The sequence below is a fragment of the Leptonychotes weddellii genome, chromosome 5, assembly GCF_054177405.1.
Source record: "Leptonychotes weddellii isolate Sample4059 chromosome 5, ASM5417740v2, whole genome shotgun sequence".
In the NCBI taxonomy this organism is placed as follows: domain Eukaryota; kingdom Metazoa; phylum Chordata; class Mammalia; order Carnivora; family Phocidae; genus Leptonychotes; species Leptonychotes weddellii.
Window position 1 is genome coordinate 53,582,952 of NC_138373.1, and position 23,222 is coordinate 53,606,173.

The 23,222-nt window shown below is 37.5% G+C and overlaps 1 protein-coding gene across 13 annotated transcripts in view; it reads left to right on the forward strand.

The window, feature by feature from the left end:
* Nucleotides 1-23,222, forward strand: part of MLLT10 (MLLT10 histone lysine methyltransferase DOT1L cofactor) — a 210,337-nt gene that overhangs the window by 49,275 nt on the left and 137,840 nt on the right. For all 13 annotated transcript variants that reach the window (XM_081820715.1, XM_081820713.1, XM_081820717.1 and 10 more), the window contains one exon: nucleotides 5,537-5,591. In XM_081820715.1, coding sequence (XP_081676841.1) covers nucleotides 5,537-5,591 — 55 coding nt within the window. The remainder of the gene's footprint in view (nucleotides 1-5,536; nucleotides 5,592-23,222) is intronic.

Sequence of the window (23,222 nt, forward strand, 5' to 3'; positions counted from 1 at the left end):
AATTAATGTCTCCATTCTAAAGATGGAAAATAGTTGCATCATTTCTTATTATGCTATATGATGTAGCAAAGAAAGAGCCACTTGTATAACTTGCACATGTTTGGGCAATTTCAATTAAAGGTTTTTTTTTTTCCTTGGTAAAATGTGAAATCTTCAATGTGTGCTTGCTTGTTTGTTTGATTTCCTTATAATCTGTGTTCCCTTTCACAGGATTTACTTGTACTTTATTTTTTATTATTTTTTTCCTCTGCCCTAGCCACCTACTTGTACCTTTTAAAGACTACTCACTAAAATAATAATGAGGGGCGCCTGGGTGGCTCAGTCGTTAAGCATCTGCCTTCGGCTCAGGTCATGATCCGAGGGTCCTGGGATCGAGCCCCGCATCGGGCTCCCTGCTCAGCAGGAGGCCTGCTTCTCCCTCTCCCACTCCCCCTGCATGTGTTCCCTCTCTCGCTGTGTCTCTCTCTCAAATAAATAAATAAAATCTTTAAAAAAAAAATAATAATGAATCTGTGGGATTGTAATAGTAACATGTTTGAGTGCATCCTGCCCTATAAAACTTTTCAGTTTGACAAAACAGAGGATCATGGGGGGAGGGAGGGAAAAATAAAACAAGACGAAATCAGAGAGGGAGACAACAAACCATAAGAGACTCTTAATCATAGGAAGCAAACTGAGGGTTGCTGGAGGGGAGAGGGGGATAGGGTGATGGGGTAACTGGGTGATGGACATTAAGGAGGGCAAGGGATGTAGTGAGCACTGGGTATTACATAAGACTGATGAATCACTGAACTCTACCTCTGAAACTAATAATACACTATATGCTAATTGAATTTAAGTAAAAAAAAAAAAATAAAAACTTTTCAGTTTGAATTAGTTTACTGTAGGATCTGGAGTCTCTGTGGTTCAGGGTCCCTCATACCAGATCCTTCCTTAGTTAGGGTATAGTCTTCTAACTATAACATAACCTTCTTTTCTTTTCCTGTACTTTTTTTCTCAGAAGTCTCCTATATATCTATTTTTGTTTTTAGTAGGAAGACACAGCACGTAGTAATGTATCTCTGTAAAAATTTAAATTATAAAAGAAACAAAATATTTTGGAATAAAGAAATAAATTCACTCATAATCTTACCATCTTCACCATAGTCCTGTTGAGCATGTTTTGTGTATTTTAGAGTTTATTTCTATGTGAATATACCATTATTTCTCTCATTGTTATACAGTTAGACTTTTTATACAATTTTTTTTTAAAGATTTTATTTATTTGATAGAGAGACCATGAGCAGAGGGGATGGGCAGAGGGAGAGGGAGAAGCAGACTTCCCACTGACTAGGGAACCTGATCCCAGAATCAGGACCTGAGCTGAAGGCAGACGCTTAAGTGACTGAGCCGCCCAGGCATCCCAACTTTTTTATACAACTTTTTTTTTTTTAAGATTTTATTTATTTATTTGAGAGAGAATGAGATAGAGAGAGAGCATGAGAGGGGGGAGGGTCAGAGGGAGAAGCAGACTCCCTGCTGAGCAGGGAGCCCGATACGGGACTCGATCCCAGGACCCTGGGATCATGACCTGAGCTGAAGGCAGTCGCTTAACCAACTGAGCCACCCAGGCGCCCTTTTTATACAATTTTTAAAGATTTTATTTTTATTTATTTTTGTGAGCGAGAAAGAGAGCATGCATGAGTAGAGAGAGGGGCAGAGAGAGAGAGGGAGAGAATCTCAAGCAAACTCAGTGCTGAGCATGGAGCCCAACACAGGGCGTGATCTCACAACCATGAGATCATGACCTGAGCCAAAACCAAGAGTCGATTGCTTAACTGACTGAGCCACCCAGGCGTCCCTATACAATTTTTATAGCTATAAACAGCCATATATGTTTGTATACATATATTTTCATGTCTTGAAATTAAAGTATATAAATGATGTAAAAATGACACATAGTATTTAATAAGTGCTATTTCTATCATATTATTTCCTTTGGCTCTCCAGAAATGAAGTAATTGAATTAGTATTTTTCTTGAATCATGTTGCTAAATTGCTCTCCAAAAGAATTGGATTATAGTGCCATCAACAGTATATGAAAATTAATGTTCACTGCACTTAGAATGTTAGGAATTATCTTTCTTTCTTTTTTTTTTTTTAAGGATTTTACCTATTTATTTGAGAGAGGGAGAGCACAAGCTGGGGAGAGAGGCAGAGGGAGAAGCAGACTCCCCGCTGAGCAGGGAGCCCGATGCGGGACTTGATCCCAGGACCCCGGGATCATGACTTGAGCTGAGGCAGCCACTTAACTGACTGAGCCACCCAGGCGCCCCTTTATAGACATTTTTTTAAAAAGATTATTTATTTAAAAGAGAGAGAGTGCAGGGAGGAGCAGATGGAGAGGGACAAGCAGGCTCTGCACTGAGCGCAGAGCCCAACGCGGGGCTCGATCTCAGGAGCCCAAAATCATGACCTGAGTCAAAACCAAGAGTCGGATGCCTAACCAGCTGAGCCACCCGGGTGCCCCTAGATGTTTTTAATTCCTTAGATTTGACTAATTAAAATGTTTCTAGCTCTTCTATTGAAATTGTTTTTCATGAGGTGCCTGGGTGGCTCAGTTGATTAAGTGTCCTACTCTTGATTTTGACTCAGGTCATGATCTCAGGGTTGTGAGATTGAGCCCTGAGTTGGGCTCAGGGGGGCGTCCGCTTGAAATTCTCTCTCTCCATCTCCCTCTGCCCCTCCCCCCCAGCTCGCTTGCTCTCTCTAAATAAATAAATAAAATCTTTAAAAAAATAAAAGGAATTGTTTTTTAAACATTTTGAATTTGGATTAGTGATCAGTAAGGTTTAAGGGTCTAATCTAAATTTTTTCTTCCCTGATTGCTAAAAAATTATTATTTTTTTTTTTAAAAGATTTTATTTATTTATTTGAGAGAGAGAGAGAGACTGAGAGAACGAATGGGAGGAGGGGCAGAGGGAGACGCCGACTCCCTAAGGAGCAGGGAGCCCGTCGCAGGACGCTGGGATCATGACCTGAGCCAAAGGCAGACGCTTAACCGACTGAGTCACCCAGGCGCCCCCTAAACAATCATTCTTACACCCAGTCATCGCAAGGAGTAATTATCTCTGGTTCTATGTAGTCTTTAAATTAGATTTAGTTATTCTTCTAAAAGCAACTCTTTCTTTCCCACAAGCTAAATCACTCAACTCATAGTGTTTCTTTCTATAAGAGAAGTTGCTGTATCTCTTAGAACCAAATTATTGCCTGCGTTTTTGCAAGTGTGCTTGTGTTTTTGCTTCTTCTGTCTATTCATCATATATTTTTTGAGTTACCATATCTGGAGATGGATAGATGCTAGGGCTACAGCCATGAAATGGAGCTTATACTTTAGCAGAGGAGATAAACATAATTGCATAGTTAATTGTGATTGCAATATATGACAAGAAGGAAGTGTAGGTAATTTGTAATATGGCACCTAATCTAATGGAGGGAATCAGGGAAATCTTCTTTGAGGAAGTGACTTTAAGCAAGAATTTGTGGGTTGAATAGAAGTTATCCAGCTGTGAAAGAGGCTTAGGGTGTAGGACAGGCATTACAGGTGGAGAGTAAAAACAACACACTTAAGGGCTGTGAAGCAAGAATGAACTTTGGAGTATTTATAGAACTGAAAGAAGAGGGGCACCTGGATTTCTCCGTCAGTAGAGTATGAGACTCTTGATCCTGAGTTCGAGCCCCATGTTGGGCATAGAGTTTATTTAAAAGAAAACAAAAGTGAAAGAAGAAAAGGCAGTATTGCCTAGACAGTGAGATGTTGAAAAGAGAGGGTTGTGGAGGTAGGTAGGGGCTAGATCATGTAGGGAAACCATTAAAATGTTTATTAAATGGCGTAGTGATATACTTGGACCTGTATTTTTGAAGTTCGCTCTAGATTGGTGGTATAGGTAAGAGTAAGTATGGGGAGAGTATTGAGTGGGGGTCCCTGAAGTGGTCTTTATGAAAGTTGATGTTGGCTTGCAGTTGGCTAATAGTAGTGTAGAAGGAGAGAGGTAGTCAAATATCACCAGTACTCAGGAGGATGAATGGGCAAAATACACTGTTTGATTAAATATGAGTTAGAGAGTAGGGTGAAGCTGTCAAAAGATGATGTCTAGGTGTCTTGTATGGGCAATATGTGGTTGAGAGTATCCTTACAAAGATAGGGAAGGGGCCTTTGGCTGGCTCAGTCAAAAGAGCATGTGATTTTTTTTTTTTTTAAAGATTTTATTTATTCATTTGAGACGATAGAGAGAGAGAGCATGAGCAGGAGCAGAGGGAGAGGGAGAAGCAGACTCCCCACTGAGCTGGGAGCCCGATATGGGTCTCGATCCTAGGACCCCAGGATCATGACCTGAGCCGAAGGCAGACACTTAAACCATCTGAGCCACCCAGGTCCCTAAAAGAGCATGTGATTCTTTTTTTTTTTTTTTAAAGATTTTATCTATTTACTTGACAGAGAGAGACACAGCGAGAGCAGGAACACAAGCAGGAGGAGGGGGAGAGGGAGAAGCAGGCCTCCCGCGGAGCAGGGAGCCCGATGTGGGACTCGATCCCAGGACCCTGGGATCATGACCTGAGCCGAAGGCAGACGCTTAATGACTGAGCCACCCAGGTGCCCAAGAGCATGTGATTCTTGATCGTGGCGTCGTGAGTTCAAGCCCCATATTTGGTGTTGAGATTACTAAAAAAAATTAATAAACTTAAAAACAATGATAGGGAATACTGCAGGAAGAGCAAGTGTTGCTGTAGATTTTGGACAGTGCTTAAAGTGCCATTGCAATTGTAGGAAGTTTTATGTATGGATCCAAGGACAGAGCTTAATAGGAGGTAAAATTTGAGAGTCACTGACATACTTGTAGTTTAGTTGGTAACAGATGTATGGAAGATACGAGACTGACTAGTGTTGGACATGAAATGAGAAGGCATCTTAAGCCGGAGCCCTGAGGAACTACCTCATTTAAAGGTTAGACATGGTGATCAGACATGTGTTGCCAAAGAGGTTAGAGGAAAATCGGGAGAGTGAAATACTGGAAGACGAATACAGGATCTAATGGCTTATGTTTTATTACTTATTCACTATTTTATGTTAATTTTCTTCTCATTTTCCTTCATAATTTGTTTATATTACTTTATTATATGCTGCAAAACCTCTTTGGAGAGCAGCAAGGTAGGGTACAAATAATAAATACTCACGTGTGACCTCCAGGAGCATATTCTTCATAGTGAGACAATGTCATTGAAACTTACTCTATTTATTTATTTTTGTGAGAGAGCAAGCACGAGTAGGGGGAATGGGCAGAGGGAGAGGGAGAAGCAGACTCTATGCTGAGCAGGGAGCCTGATGCGGGACCCCATCCCAGGACCCTGGGATCATGACCTGAGCCAAAGGTAGCCGCTTAACTGACTGAGCCACCCAGGCGCCCCTGTTCCCACATTTTAATAGTTTTGAGGTTATAGGGAAGATGTTATACTTTGGTAATCTGAAAAATTTGTTTTCTTTCTTTTTTAAAAACAGAGGTGTGAACTGTGTCCTCATAAGGATGGAGCTTTAAAAAGAACAGATAATGGGGGTAAGTACAGAGACTTTTAAAAATTTTTTATTGAAAACTGGAGTGGAAGAGTATTTAAAAATATCTGGTAGTTCATATTATAATATCAAATTAAATGTTTACCACTCAAATACTTTTAATAGTAATGGATGTAATCTATGAATCTTTTTTGCTACATAATTTATGGACAAACTTTTAAGCTTTTTTTTTGAGAGAGAGAGTGTGAGTGGGAGGGTGCAGTGTGAGAGGGAGAGGGAAAAAGAGAGAGAGAGGGCTCCACATCCAGTGCAGAGCCCGAAACTGGGCTTGATCTCATGACCCTGAGATCTTGAAAGTGAGCTGAAATCAAGAGTTGGACTTTTAACAGACTGAGCCATCCAGGTGCCCCTAAGCATTGTTTTTTTAATGTAGAATGGTCCACATACTTCTAATTAAAATCTTGACTTTTTTAATGGGTATAATTTTCTCATATTAGAAATTATTTTTGGAAAAATAAGCTACTTTTTTTGTTGTTAGAGCTAAACTCTGATGTTTTAGAGTCTTTTCCCCCTCTCTTTTGTGTATTGCTGGACAGATGATATTTCTTTCTTCCTTTTTTCTTTTTTAAATATTTTATTTATTTATTTGACAGAGAGAGAGACACAGTGAGAAAGGGAACACAAGCAGGGGGAGTGGGAGAGGGAGAAGCAGGCTCCCTGCGGAGCAGGGAGCCCAGGACTCTGGGATCATGACCTGAGCCAAAGGCAGATGCTTAACAACTGAGCCACCCAGGCGCCCCCAGATGATATTTCTAGTGAATGTTAATTTTAACACCCTGAGGATTTTTGTTGCTTGAATATAGAGAAATGCTGACTTCTGTCTTTAAATTTTGGTGTGCTTTCCTGAGGACCCCTGTGTATTTTTCATTTACATCTCCATTTTTCGTTACCTCCCTCTGAGAAATCGTGTTTCTTTATAGCTCTGTACCATTCTTAAATATGTAGACATGAATTTATCAAACTATGGCATACTGTGAAAATAAACTGATGAAACTCATAAAAGTAGAGGTTATAACTCCTGTTAGTACACTCTTCCATTTTGGGCAGCCACCTCTAAAACATTTTTGGCGTAGAATAGAGGAATGACATGAGTAAATAAAAGGGAAAAATAAAGTGTTTTTGCCTAGCTCTACATAAATTTATTTATATACAAATTTAATGTTCAGACTATGTTATATAGTCACATTGTACAAAATTTTAAAAATATTTGAGAAACGCTTGCTCCTATTCCTGTTCACCATCTGCCTAGTTTCTCAACAACTTTCCTGCTGGTGATACAGTTGCTGTTATTACTTATTTGCATATCCTTCTAGGGTTTTCTTCTTCCATACAAATACATATGAATAAAGTAATATTTTCTCCTAATTTTTATATGGATGGGTGAATATTATACATACTCTTTTGCATCTTAATTTTTCTACTGAACAATTTATTACCAGTATAAAGCTCTCTTAATTTATGTAGTCACCTGTGGATAGACTTTCTAATCTGCTTTTATGACTAATGCTTGTATACATGTCGTACGTACATACGTCTGTAGGATTATTAATCCCAGGGGCGGAACTATTGGGTCAAAGTTTATAGTTAATTTGATAGATATTCCCAAATTGTTTTCCCTGGCGGTTGTACCAATTTATATTTCTAGTACAATGAATGAAAAACTTATTCTCCATATCCATTGGTAATCCAGTAGGTGATAATTGGTATCTCAGAGCAGTTATTTTGCATTTCTCTTACTATGAGTGAAGCTGAGCATCTTATATTTTTAAAAGCAATTTGTATTTTTCTCTTTCTGGCCTGTTAATATGTTTTTTCTCTTTGGTTGTTGATCATTTTCTTTTTGATTTGTTGGAGCTTTCATAGGCGCCCCTCATTCATTAGGCTTTTGTGATATGAATTAGGCTAGTTTTTTTTTGCCCAATTGTTTAGTCTTTGCTTATGGGGCTTTTTTACCATGCAGAAGTCTTTGATTTTTTATTTAGGTGAGTTGATTAATCTTGTCTTTCATGGATTCTGTATTTTGAACCATTAGTTAGAAAGGCCTTCCCTACTCCAAAGTTAATAAAGGAATTCTTTCACATTTTCCTCTAGTATCTTTATGGTTTCTTTTTTTTTTTTTTACAGTTTAATCTTTGATACATTTGGAATGTATCCAGGTAATACAGTGTGAGGTATGGATCCAACTTTATTTTTTCCTAGATGCTAAAATGCTACCATTTGTCCCATCACCATTTATTGAACAGTTCATCTTTTCTTCACTGATTTGAAATGCCATCTCTGTTAGAGTCTAAATTTGATGTGTATTTAAAACATTCGACAAATCTGTGTTCCAAAATTGATTTGTAAATTATTTTGGAACCTGGAATGCATTTTCCTATCAGAATGCTAATTATATTTCTGGAGTAGTTAACAAAAGCCCACAGTGTACCTCATGGTACAATATTGATAATGACTATTCTTTTTTTTTTTCATAATAACTATTCTTTAATATCTAACACCCCTTTTTTATGCTGGGAAATATGTTACAGGTTTTAGTTTAGGTTTTTTCTTGGCAATAGGATGAGGAGTTTCTCAATGCACCTTCTAATTTTCTCAATCTCATCTGCTGTATATAGTTCTCAGTTGTTAAAGGTAAGTAGATACTTAAGCTTAACATAGTTCGGTGTGTGAAAAGTGGGGTTGATGTATTACAGGCAGAAGGAGAAGCAAATGATAAAAGACACAAATATATCAAAGAATTGAAAATGATTTGGAATTAGACTGTAAAGTTTGAATAGCAGGCCTTCTGAGAGGTGCAACTAATGATACAGGCAAAGTTGTCATTCCTTCCCCTCTCCCCTACTCATCTCCTTCCTGTCCCTTCCTTCTCCCCCTCCCCTCACCCCTCCCCTATTCTGTACTAAGAACTTGATCCTGTTGATTGTGGGGAGCCACTGAAGCTGAGGAATAACGTGAGATTTCTATTTTAGAAAGGTCACTCTCTGACAGCATTGTGGTGAATGGATTGGAAGGATCTGAGACCAGACAAGCTATAAAAAAGAACAGTAGAGCTGGATCATAAGTGCATTTAACATACTTGAAATCAGCTATATAGCCTGGGGGGTGGGGGTGGGAGGAGATAAGAAAAAAATAAATTGTAGAGGTAATTCAGTTTGCCATTTTACTCACTGAGCCTGCGTTCTAGGCAAACCTATATGGAAATCCCTGTGAATGATTATAGGGCTTTCCCCAACCATCACTGACAAAGATGTGAAATATATTATTGAGGGGGTCAGGCAAGAGGTGGTGATGTTGCTTACATTCTTTTGTTTTTTTAAAACTAAAAAAAATTTTAATTTTGGTATAGTTAACAGTCACAGTTATATTAGCTTCAGGTGTACAATATAGTGATTTCAGCAATTCTATATATTACTCAGTTCTCAAGATAAGTGTTACTCTTCATCCCCTTCACCTATTTCACACCAACCCTACCATCAGTTTGTGCTCTATATTTAGAGTCTGTTTTTTGGTTTGTCTCTTTTTTTCTTTGTTCATTTGCTTTTTCTTAAATTCCAAATATGAATGAAATAATATGGTATTTGTCTTTTTTTGACTGACTTATTTTACTAAGCATTATAATAACTCTGGATCCATATATGTTTTGCAGGTGTCAAGCTTTCATTCCTTTTAATGGCTGGATAGTATTCCTCTGTGTGTGTGTGTGTGTGTGTAATATATATTTTTTAAGTTTACTTATTTTAAGTAATCTCTACACCCAGTGTGAGGCTTGAACTCATGACCCCAAGATCAAGAGTTGCATGCTTTTCTGACCAAGCCAGCAGGTGCCCCCACATCTTTATCCATTCATCTGTTGGTGGACACTTGGGCAGCTTCCATAAGTTGGCTATTATAAATAATGCTGCAGTAAATATAGGGGTGCATATATCTTTTCAAATTAGTATTTTTTGTAATCCAGTAGTGTGATTACTGGATCATATGGCAGTTCTGTTTCTAATTTTTTGTGGAACTTCTATACTGTTTTCCACAGTGGCTGTACCAGTTTGCATTTTCACCAACAGTGCACAAGAGTTCCTTTTTTTTTCACATCCTCACCAACACTTGTTTCTTGTGTTTTTTATTTTAACCATTCTGACATGTGTGAGGTGATATGTCATTGTGGTTTTGATTTGTATTTCCCTGATGATGAGTGATGTTGATCATCTTTTCATGCATCTGTTGGCCATCTGTATGTCTTCTTTGGAGGAATGTCTGTCCATGTCTTCTGCCCATTTTTAATTGGATTATTTGATACTTACATTCTTGAAGAAATTTCAGAATGAATTGAGGCCACTGATAGATACAGAAAAATGAGAAGAACTTACAAAATCTGACAGGGTTATATATTCAAAATTGGAATCTTAAGGGATTTTTCCAAGACAGTTTTGATTATGCTAATTTTTTGCTTTAGAATCTAAACTGTACAAAGATGAGACTCTGCTTTATTGCAGTAAGTTTAAGGGAGAGATTGATGAGGGAAAGGTTGAAGACAGCAGTAGTAGGAGGGTAAAAATGAGGGAATGGACATCAGAGATACTAAGTGGTAAAATTTTGCAGGTATATTTTTAAAAATATACCTATTTTATTATGGGAAACTTTGAGCATACATAAAAGTAGAGAGAATCCCTGGGTACCTAGCTTCAACAGTGATCAAGTGATGGCTAGTCTTGTTTCATCTAAACCCTTCCCTATGCCATCCTGATTATTTTGAATTTTGTGAGTATCACTAACCTGTGGATATTTTAAAAATACATGATATATTATCACACATAAAAAAAATTGACAAGAATTTTCTTAAAGCCATCAGCTGTTCAGTCATTGTTCAGATTTTCCTGATTGTCTCCCTAAATGTTTTCTTTTTATATTATATTTGAATGCATCAATGTCTAAATAAGGTCCATAAGCTGGATGTATAAGGTGCATACACTGTAATTGCTTGATATGTCTCTTAGGTTTCTTTGTACCCCCTCCCCTCCATTCCCTTGTCACTTTACTTATGGAAAAACCTGGGACATTTGCCCTGTATAGTTTCCCACAGTACATTTTATTGATTGCTTCTCAGATGGGTGTGTGTGTGTGTGTGTGTGTGTGTGTGTGTGTGAGAACATGTTACTTTGTTCCATATTTTCTGTACATTAGTAATTAGATGTATTCAGAGGCTTGATCATATTCAGTTTATTGTGGGTTGATCATATTCAGTCGTTAAGCATCTGCCTTTGGCTCGGGTCGTGATCCCAGGGTCCTGGGGTCGAGCCCCGCATCGGGCTCCCTGCTGGGTGGGGAGCCTGCTTATCCCTCTCCCACTCCCCCTGCTTGTGTTCCCTCTCTCTCTGTGTCTCTCTCTGTCAAATAAACGAATAAAAAAAAAAAATACTTCGTAGTGTTGTATACTTCCTTTATGAGGCATATGATATTTGGTTATCCTCTTTTTTGTGATATTAGCAGCTGCTGACCAGTATCTGGACCATTATTTTATTCAATAGAGGTTGAATAAATTGTGATATTCTGTTATTAGGAGCAGGAATGTTTCTATACAGAGAGCCGATTCCTTATCAGCTATTTCATTACCCTGAAGTGCAGTTTGTGAAGGAAGGACAGGATATTTTATTCTTTTTTCTTAAAATTGAGGTAAAATTCGTATAGCATAACATTAACCAACTTAAGATAAACAGTTTAGTGACATTTACTACTTTCACAGTGTTGTGCAACTACCACCTCTGTCAGTTTCGAAAACATTTTTATCACCTTAAAAGAAAGTATGCTTTCATAAGCAGAAACTGTACATTCTGCCTTCTACCCTTCCTTCCCTAGCCCTTGGCAAGCACCAATCTGCTTTTTGTCTCTATGGATTTACTTATTCTGTACATTTTACATAACTATCATAATCACACAATGTATAACCTTTTGAGTCTCGCTTCTGTCTTGGCATAATGTTTTTCAGGTTCATCAGTGTTGCAGCCTGTATTAGTACTTCAGTCCTCTTTATGGCTGAATAATAACTCGTGTGTGTGTGTTTGAGAGAGAGAGAGATTGTTTACATTATGTTGGTCCTTTCACTTTTTGGACATTTGTGTTGTTTCTACCTTTTGATTGTTGTGAATAGTGCTGCTATGAACATGGTTGTACAAGTATCTGTTTTATCTTTATCTCTTTTCTGTTTTGGGGGAGATATACTAGGAGTGGCATTGATGGGGTCAGAGAGTGATTCTGTGTTTAACTTTCTGCGGAACCACCAAACTTTTTCATAGTGGCTGCACCGTTTTTATATTCCCATAAGCAATGTATAAAAGATCCAATTCCTTTTCATTCTCACCAAGATTTCTTTTCAAGTTGGCTTCTCTGTCTGCCTCCTTTTTTATTCTTTTTTAAAGAAAGAGAGTGCACACGTGGGTGAGGGGCAGAGAGAGCCCAGCGGGGAGCCCAACTCAGGGCTTGGTGTCATGACCTGAGCCAAAATCAAGAGTTGGACACTTAACTGACTGAGCCACCCAGGCACCCCCCCAATTTTTTTTTTTTTTTACAAAGTACTAGAGAGAGTGCATAACTGCATACAGTGTAATCATCGATACTGGGTGATTAGCAAAAATTCCTTCAAGTGGAATTGCTGGGTCAGAGGATTTTGCCAAATCCTCCTCTGTTGAGATCGTAGTAATTCACACTTTATTCACAATACATGAGAAGAACCTGTTCTTATCATACTTACCTCAGCAGTTATACAACCATCTGCGTGGGTTTCAATTTTGTAGTATTCATCAAACTCACCTCATAATTGGCTTATCCAACACCAAATATACTTAATAAAGGAAAAGTATATACAGTTGCAGTAATACAGAGACTTCCAAACTCTGATGCAAGTCTTAATGTCGTCATTGTTTTGGTTTTAAGGTTGACAAGAAGCTAATGTGAGTGCAGGTCACATTAGCATGGGGAAGCCACCAGATTTGGTTACCCTCAGCTTAAAAATGCCTACTAGTTGGGGCGCCTGGGGGGCTCAGTTTAGTTAAGCATCTGCATTCGGCTCGGGTCATGATCCTGGGGTCCTGGGATTGAGGCCCGCATTGGGCTCTCTGCTCAGCGGGAAGCCTGCTTCTCCCTCTCCCACTCCCCCTGCTTGTGTTTCCTCTCTCACTGTGTCTCTCTCTGTCAAATAAATAAATAAAATCTTTAAAAAAAAAATGCCTACTAGTCATATAGACTCTGTATTTGGCTGGCTATTCTATTTTAATGTAGCTGTGGACCATAAATTATGTAAGTCATACATACTCCTGACAACCAAGTACAACAGGCTAACAACAGGCTAAGATAAAGAGCACGCTCAGATAAGTTATTAGTACATGGCACACCCTACAATACTGTCATCTGTCTTCAGAGTTGGTGTTAACAAGAAGTTAAACTACCCTGTTTTCCTCCAGAGCCCGAAGGAGGGATTCTGAGTCCAGCTCTTAACCTTTTCCATCCATCATTGTTAAGGATCTTTTTATATTTGTCTATCTGGTAGATAAAAATAATGTCAATATAGCTTAATTTGTATTTCTGTTATTGTGAGAGAAGTTTATCAACTTTTCATATGCTTAAAAGCTAATTTGTATTTCCTTTATGTGAAGTATTCCTTCATATTCTTACCTCCGTTTTCTCTTGGTAAATTCCTCAAGGTACATTTTTGGATTGTTGTGTAGGAGCTGTTGGTGTATTATGGAAATTAGTCTTTTGTAGTATGAATTGCTGGAGTTTTTCCTACCAGATGGTTGGTTGTCTTTTTTTTTTTTTAATTTTACCATTTTTTCCCCCCTTAATGTTCTTTTGCATTTAATTGCCATGTCTCTGTGTCTCCTCTGTTTGTAAGAATTTCTCAGTCTTTTCTTGTTTTTCATTGCCCTAGCAGTCTTGAGGAATACTGGCCAGGTACATGTTCACTATCCCCCCACCGCCAATGTGGTTTTTCCTGGTATTTTCTCATAATTAGCTTGGGTTGATGGCTTTTGGGAAAAAGTACCATAGAGGTTAAGTCTACTGCTCATCTTGTCATATCTGGGAGTACAAAAAATCCACAAGACATCACTGATGATATTATCAGGCTATTTAATTTTTAAAAATCCCTTTGGTATTTTGATGATGCTTTTCTTAAATTTGTAGATTAGCTTATGGAAAATTGACATTCTTTCAACAGTATATTTATTGTGTTGCCTCCTGTGTGCTGCAGGCAGTGTTCTAGATAGCAGTGAACAAAGCAGACCAAAAATCCATGCCCTTTCAGGTTTACTTACATTTGGAGAGGGAAGTTGGATAATAAATGAAATAGGTAAATAAAATGTACAGTATGCCATGTATTATGGAGAAAAATGAAGAAGAGGATGCAGAGCGAAATCTGAAATGTGCTTTTGAAATTTTAAGTAAAGTGATTGGGGAAGACTCCACTGAAGAGATGACATTTGAAGAGACCTGAGATTAATGAATTGGAGGATGGGGTGGACATAGGTCCTGTAGGGTTTGCAAGATCACTGTAATAACTTGGTGTTACATAGGATAAGTTGCTAAACCATTGGGGTGATTTGAACTGAGAGATGACTTGATTAAAGCAAGTTTTTTAACATGCTCACTGTGGCTGTTGTGATGAAAGTCAACTTTATAATAAGCTCTCAAGTCTGGGAGGGTAAGAGCCCCTTTGTTATTCTTCAGATGGAACTTGAATAGTCTTGGAACATCATTCTCACATATAAATTTTAGAATTGTATTCATTTCTTTATGATACAGTTTTCTCCCAAGTCCATAAAATGTGTTTAATATTATATACTCTGTTGGGTTTTGAGAGTTTAATAAGATATGTGAAGTGTGTAGAACAAGGCCTATGCATAGTAAGCTGTATATTAGAGTTAAAAATAAAATGAAAAGAAAAACCTAGAACTAGTTGTATTCTTTTTTTTTTTTTTAAAGATTTTATTCATTTATTTGAGAGAGAGAGAGCATGAGCAAGGGGAGGGACAGAGCTCAGTGGGGAGTTTGACAGGGGGCACTATCCCAGGCCCCTGGGATTATGACCTGAGCTCAAGGCAGACGCTTAACTGACTGAGCCACCCAGGTGCCCTGAACTAGTTGTATTCTATGCAAATTGTTGAAATTGGCATTCTGTATTTTCTGTACAATGATAATGTGTGTAAATGACAATTTTATTTCTTCCACTTCCTTATTTTTTCATCTTTCATTCTTTTTTTTAAGATTTTATTATTTGAGAGAGAGAGAATGAGAGAGAGAAAGCACATGAGAGGGGGGAGGGTCAGAGGGAGAAGCAGACTCCCTGCTGAGCAGGGAGCCCGATGTGGGACTCGATCTAGGGACTCCAGGATCATGACGTGAGCCGAAGGCAGTCGCTTAACCAACTGAGCCACACAGGTGCCCCACATCTCTTTCACTCTTGAGTTTACTCCAGTCAGGCTTTTCCCCACCATGCCACCAAGGCCTGTTCTTGGTAGTCAGTGATCTCCATGTGGCTGAACCAGTTCTCAAGTCCCATGTTAGTTGATCGTCAGCAACATTTGACAATTTCGATCATTCTTTCTTGAGCATTTACTTCATTTTGTTGCTGGGACAGCACTCTTCTTTTCCTTTGACCTTATTGATTGCCCCTTGTATTTTTCCGGACTCTTGTCTTGCAGACATTGACCTCTAAATATTAGAGTGCTTCAGGGTATAGGCCTTCTACACTTACTTCCAGAATGAACTTACTGAGTATTATGGCTTTGAATAACATCTATGTGTATACTTTGATAGCACCCAAACTTGTATCTTCAACCTTTTCTTTTCTCTTGAACTCTGGATTTCATAAATACGTAGTTGCTTGCCACATCATCTGCTGTGTGATAGGTACATAAACGTAACAGGGACATTTGGTATAGAGTTGTGGAATCACTATGTTGTACACCTAAAACTAATGTAGCATTATGCATCAACTATATTTCAGTTAAGACACGGTAGAAACAAAAAACCCAACATGGATATCTGAACTCCACTTTCTCATTCCATTTTGTTACCCTGCCCATTTCAGTTAAAGGCAGATTTACCTCTCCAAATTGTGTACAGAACTAAGTGAACCTCCTATCCCTGCCAACCCCTCCACAATTAATCTTTTTTTTTTTAAGATTTATTTATTTATTTGAGGAAGAGTGAGCGCGGGGGTGGGGCAGAGGGAGAGGGAGAGAGAATCTGAAGCAGACTCCGTGCTGAGTGCGGAGCCTGATTCGGGGCTCAATCTCAGGACCTTGAGGTCACGACCTGAGCCAAAATGAAGAGTTGGATTCCCAACTTACTGCGCCACCCAGGCTCCCCTCCATAATTAATCTTATAACATTTGTTCCCTTTTTGTACCTTATGCCCCTCTGTCCTTTTCTTGGATATGACATAAAGATCTCAAATTAACAACTTAATTTAACTCCTCAAAAAACTAGATAAAAAAGAAACACAAAGCAAACTGAAGGAAGGAAATAAAGATTAGAAGACAGATAAACAGAATAGAGAATAAAAAGTCAGTGAAATTAAAGGTTGGTTTTTTGAAAAAAGAAACAAAATTGACTGTTAGCTAGATTTTTTTTTTTTTATGGCACAGGTGCCATTTATTTTATTATTTGAGTATAGTTGACATACAATGTTAAATTAGGTTGTGTGTACAGCATAATGATTCAACTTCTGTGTAAGTTCTGCTGTGCTCACCGCAAGTGTTAGCTACCATCTGTCACCATATAACTGACCATATTCCCTATGCTGTACCCTTTATTCTTGTGACTTATTCATTCCATAACTGGAAGCCTGTATCTCCTATTTCCTTTTACCCATTTTGCCCACTCCCCCACCCCCCTTCCCTCTGGTAGCCATTAGTTCTCTGTATTTATAGATCTGATTCTGCTTTTTTGTTTGTTTATTTATTTGTTTTATTTTTTTTAGATTCCACACTGTTAGCTAAATTAAGAAAAAAGAAAGAGTATACAAATGATTAAAATTAGAAATGGAAAAGGGGGACCTTACAGGTGATAACACAGAATAAAAAGGATTATTAGAGAATTTAATAGTTTGATAGCAATTGAATAACCTAGAAGAGTGGATAAAGTCCTAGAAACACACAGCCTACCAAGATTGAGTCATAAGGAAATAAAAATCTGAACAGACCAACAACTAGTAAGGAGATTGAATCAGTATTTAAAAACCCAACAAAGAAAAGTCCAGAACCAGATGGCTTCACCGGAGAATTGATTCTCTGGAAACTCTTCCAAAAAATTGAAGAGGTCATTGAAGCTCATTTTATGAGGTCAGCATTATTCTGAGAACAAAAACCAGACAAAGACTTTATAAGCAAAAAAGAAAACTACAGACCAGTATCCCTGATAAATATGGATGTAAAAGTCCTCAACAAAATACTAGCAAACTGAATTCAGCAGCACATTAAAAGGATCATATACGATTTATTTATTCCCAGAATGCAAGAATAGTTCAGCATATGAAAGTCAATCGATGTGTAATACACCATATTAACAGAATGAAGGACAAAACCCATGTGATCATTGCCTTTCCATTGATGCAGAAAAAACAGTTGGCAAGATTCAACACCCTTTCATGATAAATGAACTCCTCAGACTTGGATAGATGGAAACTACCTCAACATATATACTGAGGCCATATATGAAAAACCCATAGCTAATATACTCAGTCATTAAAGACAAAACTTTTCCTCTAAGACAGGGAATAAGGCAAGAATGCCTGCTTTCTTCATGACTGTTCAACATATTATTGGAGTCTTAGCCAGAGTACTTAGGGAAGAAAAGGAAATCGAAAACACCCAGTTTGAAAAGGAAGAGGTAAAATTATCTTTGTTTGCAGATGATATGATCTTACTTGTCGAAAACCTTAAAGATTCCACAGAAAAACTATTAGCACTAAAAAACTCAGCAAAGTTGCAGAATACAAAATCAACATGTAAAAATTAGTTGTATTTATTAATTTATTTTGAATTATTTTTGTAAGATTTTATTTTTAACTAATCTCTACACCCAGTGTGGGGCTTGAACCCACAGCCCTGAGATCAAGAGTTGCACATTTCACTGAGTGAGCCAACCAGGCACCCCCGATATTAGTTGTTTTTATACAGTGACAATGAATAGTTTGAAAAGGAAATTAAGAAGATAATTAATTCCTTTTATAAAAGTGTAAAAAATAATAAAACACTTAGGAATAAATCTAATCAAGGAGGAAAAGACTTGTACACTGAAAACTATGAAACACTGCTGAAGCAAATGAAAGAAGGTGTAATTAAATGGAAAGCAGTTCTGTGTCTGTAGTATTTAAAGTGATCTATATAGTGAATGTAATCCCTATCAAAATCCTGACAACATTTTTTGTGCAAATGCAAAAATTCATCTTAAAATTCATAGGGAATCTCAAGGGTCCCCGGATAGCCAAAACAATTTTGAAAATGAGGAACAAAGTTGGAGGACTCATACTTCTGGATTTCAAACATATTACACAGCCATAGTAATCAAGACAGTGTGGAACTGGCATAATGACAAATAGACCAATGGCATAGACTAGAGAGCCCAGAAATAAACTCTTCTGTATGTTGGTCAGATGATCCTTGAGAAGAGTGTCAAGACAACTCAATGAGGAAAGGACAGTCTCTTCAAAAAATAGTGTTGGCACAATGGGATATTCACATGCCAGAGAGTGAACTTGGACCCTTATCTTACACCACATACAAATATTAACTCAGATCAAAGATGTAGGTACTTAAGACTCAAAATTATGCAATTTCTAGAAGAAAACATATGGGAAAAGCTTCACGACTTTGGGCTTGGAAATGATTTATTGGATATGACACCAAATACATAGCCAAAAAAGAAAAAAAGATAAAAATAGAGAAAAAAAATAGATAAGTGGGACCACACAAGCTTACAAACTTTTGTGCATCAGAGAACCCAATCAACAGATTGAAAAGGCATTGGAATAGGAGATAATATATAAAGAACTCTTAGTACTCAACAACAAAAATATCAAATAACCCGATTTAAAAATGGGCAAAGAGCATGAATAAACATTGCTCCAAAGATGATATGCACATGACCAACAGGCACATGAAAAGATGCTCAACATCACTAATCAGTATAGAAATGCAAATCAAAACCACAATGAGATCAGTGCACACTCATTTAGAAGGGTGACTATCAACCCCCCCCCACAGAAGATACATATTTCCAAATACATTTTTATTTCCTTGTACTTTTTTTGGGAGGTTTATTTGGCTCTCATCTAAAATTTTAACATGGAAATTTATTTAGCTCATTAATTTGCAGGCTTTCCGGTGTATACTTTTCAAATTGTGTATTTGTGGGGAGAAATTTAACCTACCCTATAACTTAGATATAATTTTCATCATAATTAAACTTCCTTTCTAATTACCACTTCGACCCATTGATAATAAAGAGGTTTGTTTCCAAATACATGAGGATATCTTTTTTTTTTTTTTTTTAAGATTTTATTTATTTATTCATGAGAGACAGAGAGAGAGAGGCAGAGGGAGAAGCAGGCTCCCAAGGAGCAGGGAGCCCGATGCGGGACTCAATCCCAGGACCCTGGGATCATGACCTGAGCCGAAGGCAGACGCTTAACGACTGAGCCACCCAGGCGTCCTGAGGATATCTTTTTTTTATTATCAGTTCTGAGTTTAGTCTGGTCAGAATACATAGTCTTTGATTTCAGTCCTTTGGGATCTTAAATGAGACTTGGTTTATGGCTAGGATATGGTCAGTTTTTAAAGTAGTTCTATATGTGCTTTAAAAAAGTTCTGTGGTCTTGGAGTATTGTAGTGTTTTATATATATCCATAAGGTTGTATTTGATATTTGGGTTGGTACGATCATCTGTATCCTTGCAGATATGTTGAATGCTTATTCTGTAATTTACTGGAGAAGATATGTTAATATTTCACATTGTCATTATGTAGTCTCAGTTTTTGCCTTATATTTTGATGATGTTATTTGGTGCATGCACATTTAGAATTACTGTATATTTTCTTTATGAATTGAATTTATCATTGTAGAGTACCACTCTTTCTTTGGTACTGTTTTTTTTTTTGCTTCAAAGTATATTTCAACTGATATTAACATAACTGCATTAGGTTTCTACTAGTTTTTGTTTTCAAATGGTGTATCTTCTTTTATAATTTTTGTGAATTCTCGTCTCTTGTTAACCAGCAAAATAGTTGCCTCTTTACCAGTCCAACAGTTTTTGTCTTTAATTGAAGTAAATTTTACTCTATTTACATTTTTTAAAAGATTTTATTTATTTATTTATTAGAGAGAGAGAGAGAGCGCACACATGAGAGGGGGGAGGATCAGAGGGAGAAGCAGACTCCCTGCTGAGCAGGGAGCCCGATGCGGGACTCGATCCCGGGACTCCAGGATTATGACCTGAGCCGAAGGCAGTCGCTTAAGCAACTGAGCCACCCAGGCGCCCCTACTCCATTTACATTTAATGTATGTATATAGATGTGTGCCTGTCTGCATTTCTGTGCGTCTGTGTATATTTGGATTTGGATTTAAAACTTCTGTCTTACTAAATGTTTTCTATTTGTCTTTTTACTTCTTTTTTTATTTTTAAGATTTTATTTATTTTTTTGAGAGAGAGCGAGAGAGCACGAGTTGGGGCAGAGGTAGAGGGAGAAGCAGACTCCCTGCCGAGCAGGGAGCCGATGTGGGGTTGGATCTAAGGACCCTGAGATCATGACCTGAGCTAAAGGCAGATGCTTAACTGACTGAGCCATCCAGGCGCCAGTCTTTTTACTTTTATGTTATTTTTTTCTTTATGCTTACCTTCTTCTGGATTACTTTTTAAATAATAGACTTTATTTATTTTTTATTTTTTAAAGATTTTTATTTATTTATTTAACAGAGAGAGAGAGAGAGCGCACAAGTAGGCAGAGCAGCAGACAAAGGGAGAGGGAGAAGCAGGCTCTCCGCCGAGCAGGGAGCCCGATGCGGGGCTCGATCCCAGGATCCTGGGATCATAACCTGAGCTGAAGGCAGCCGCTTAACGACTGAGCCACCCAGGCGCCCCAGTAGACTTTATTTTTTAGAGTAGTTTTAGGTTCCCAGCAGTACTGAACAGAAGTTAGGTTTCTGTATACCCTTTGTTCCTGCACATGTGTAGTCTCCTCATTATCAACATCTTTACCAGATTGGAACATTTGTTACCGATGAACCTATAATGATACATCATAACATCTGAAGTCTCTTAATTGCTTTAGGGTTCTCTCTTGGTGTTGTACATTTTGTATGTTTGGACAGATTTATATATCACACAGAGTATTGTAATTATAATATCATACAGTTTAGGGCATCATCTTCACTGCCCTAAAAATCCTCTCTGCTCTGCCTGTTCATCCCTCCCTTCCTGCTAATCCCTGGCAACCACTGATCTTTTTTTTCAGTTTTGCATTTTCCAGAATGCCCTATATGTAGCTGTAATCATACAGTATATAGCTTTTTCAGGTTAATTTCTTTCACTTAGAAATAAACTTTTAATTTTCCTCTATGTCTTTTTATAGGTTGACAGCTCATTGATTGTTAGTGCTGATTTCTGGTTTGTCTGGATGTACTGTACCACACTTTATTTATCTATTCACCTATAGGAGGACATCTTGGTTGCTTTTGAGTTTTGGTAGTCATGAATAAAGCTGCTGTAAACATGTATGTGCAGGTTTTTGTGTGGATATGTTTTTAGCTCCTTTGGGTAGGTAAATAATAAGGAACACGCTCTTGATCATCTGGTAAGAGTATGTTTAGTTTTTATAAGAAACCGCCAAAATGTTTTCCAAAGAGGATATACCATTTGCATTCCCAGTAGCAATGAATGAGAGTTCCTGTTCCTTCTCATCCTTCCTAGCATTTGTTGTTGTCAGTGGTCTGGATTTTGGTCATTTTAATAGATGTGTAGAGGTTTCTCTTGGATTACTTTTTATCATTCTATTCTATCCCCTCTGTTAGGTTGATAAAATTTAATATTAATATATGCTTTTACTTTTTTTCTGAACCCTGTGAAACTCTTAGGGAACTAAATTAATTTTTCCAACTCTTGACAGACATCTTATTGTCAGGTACTTTAATTCTCCATTTCTTTAAAAATTGTAATGGTTTTGTCAGATTTCTTGTGTAATTTATTTATTTATTTTTTAAAATATTTTATTTATTTGACAGACAGAGACACAGCGAGAGAGGGAACACAAGCAGGGGGAGTGGGAGAGGGAGAAGCAGGTTTCCCACCGAGCAGGGAGCCCGATGCGGGGCTCGATCCCAGGACCCTGAGATCATGACCTGAGCTGAAGGCAGACGCTTAACGACTGAGCCACCCAGGCGCCCCTATGATGTTTTTTTAAATGATTAAATTTATGTACAAGGTGTTATTTTTTATTTGAATGTTTTATAGAATTTATCAGTGAAACCTTCTGATGTTAGAGTGAAACCTTTCTGGGAATTTGTTTGGTAAATTTATTTGAAAAGTAGGTATAGAGATGCTCCTATGTTGTTCTTGTGTCAAGAAAGTTGACTACTTCGTGTAACTTGTTGAATTTGTTGGAGTACTGTTGTTTGTAGTATTATTATCCTGTTAATGTTTGTTGGATCAATAGTGTGGGTAGTGATAACCTCATTTTTATTGTTGATACTGGTGATTTGTAGTCTCGGTTTTTTGTTTTTTCCTTGACCAGTATATATAGAACTTGTCAGTTTTGTTTACCCTTTTAAGAAAACAACATTTGGCTTCATTAATTTTTAAAGTTGTCTGCCTATTTTCTATTTTATAGATTTCTCCTTTTATCTTTACTATTTTCTTCCTTTTAATTACTTTGTGTATATTTTGCTCTTCTTTTTTAACTTGTTACGGTAGCAACCTGGGTCTTTGAATTTAGATCTTCTTTTCTAATAAAAGTATATAAAGATGTAAGTTTCCCTGCTAGCCCTGCTTTTGCAACGTGTCACAAAATTTGGTATGTTGTATATTTGTTGCCATTCAGTTCAAAATGTTTTCCAATTTCCCTTGTGATTTTCTTTTTGACTCTTAAATTATTTAGAATTATATTGTTTTCCATTTATTAGGGGTTTTCTTAGATATTTAATGATTATTGGTTGCTAATTTAATTTCGTTGTGGTTTTAGAGGATTTTAGTCCTTTAGAATTCACTGAGACTTATTTTAGGGCTTAGCATACGGTTTGTGTTGACTGTACCATATGCCTTTGAAAAAGAATGTGTATTCTGCTATTGAATATAGTATTCTATAAATGTCAGTTAGATCGGGGCGCCTGGTTGGCTCAGTTGGTTAAGCGACTGCCTTCGGCTCAGGTCATGATCTCAGGGTCCTGGGATTAAGACATGCATCGGGCTCCGCGCTCAGTGGGGAGCCTGCTTCTCCCTCTTCTCCCCCTGCTGGTGTGTGCTCTCTCTCTCTCTCTCTCTCTCTCGTCAAATAAATAAATAAATGAAATCTTAAAAAAAAAGTCAGATCAAGGTCGCTGATACTTTTGAGCTCTTTTATATATCTTTTTAAGATT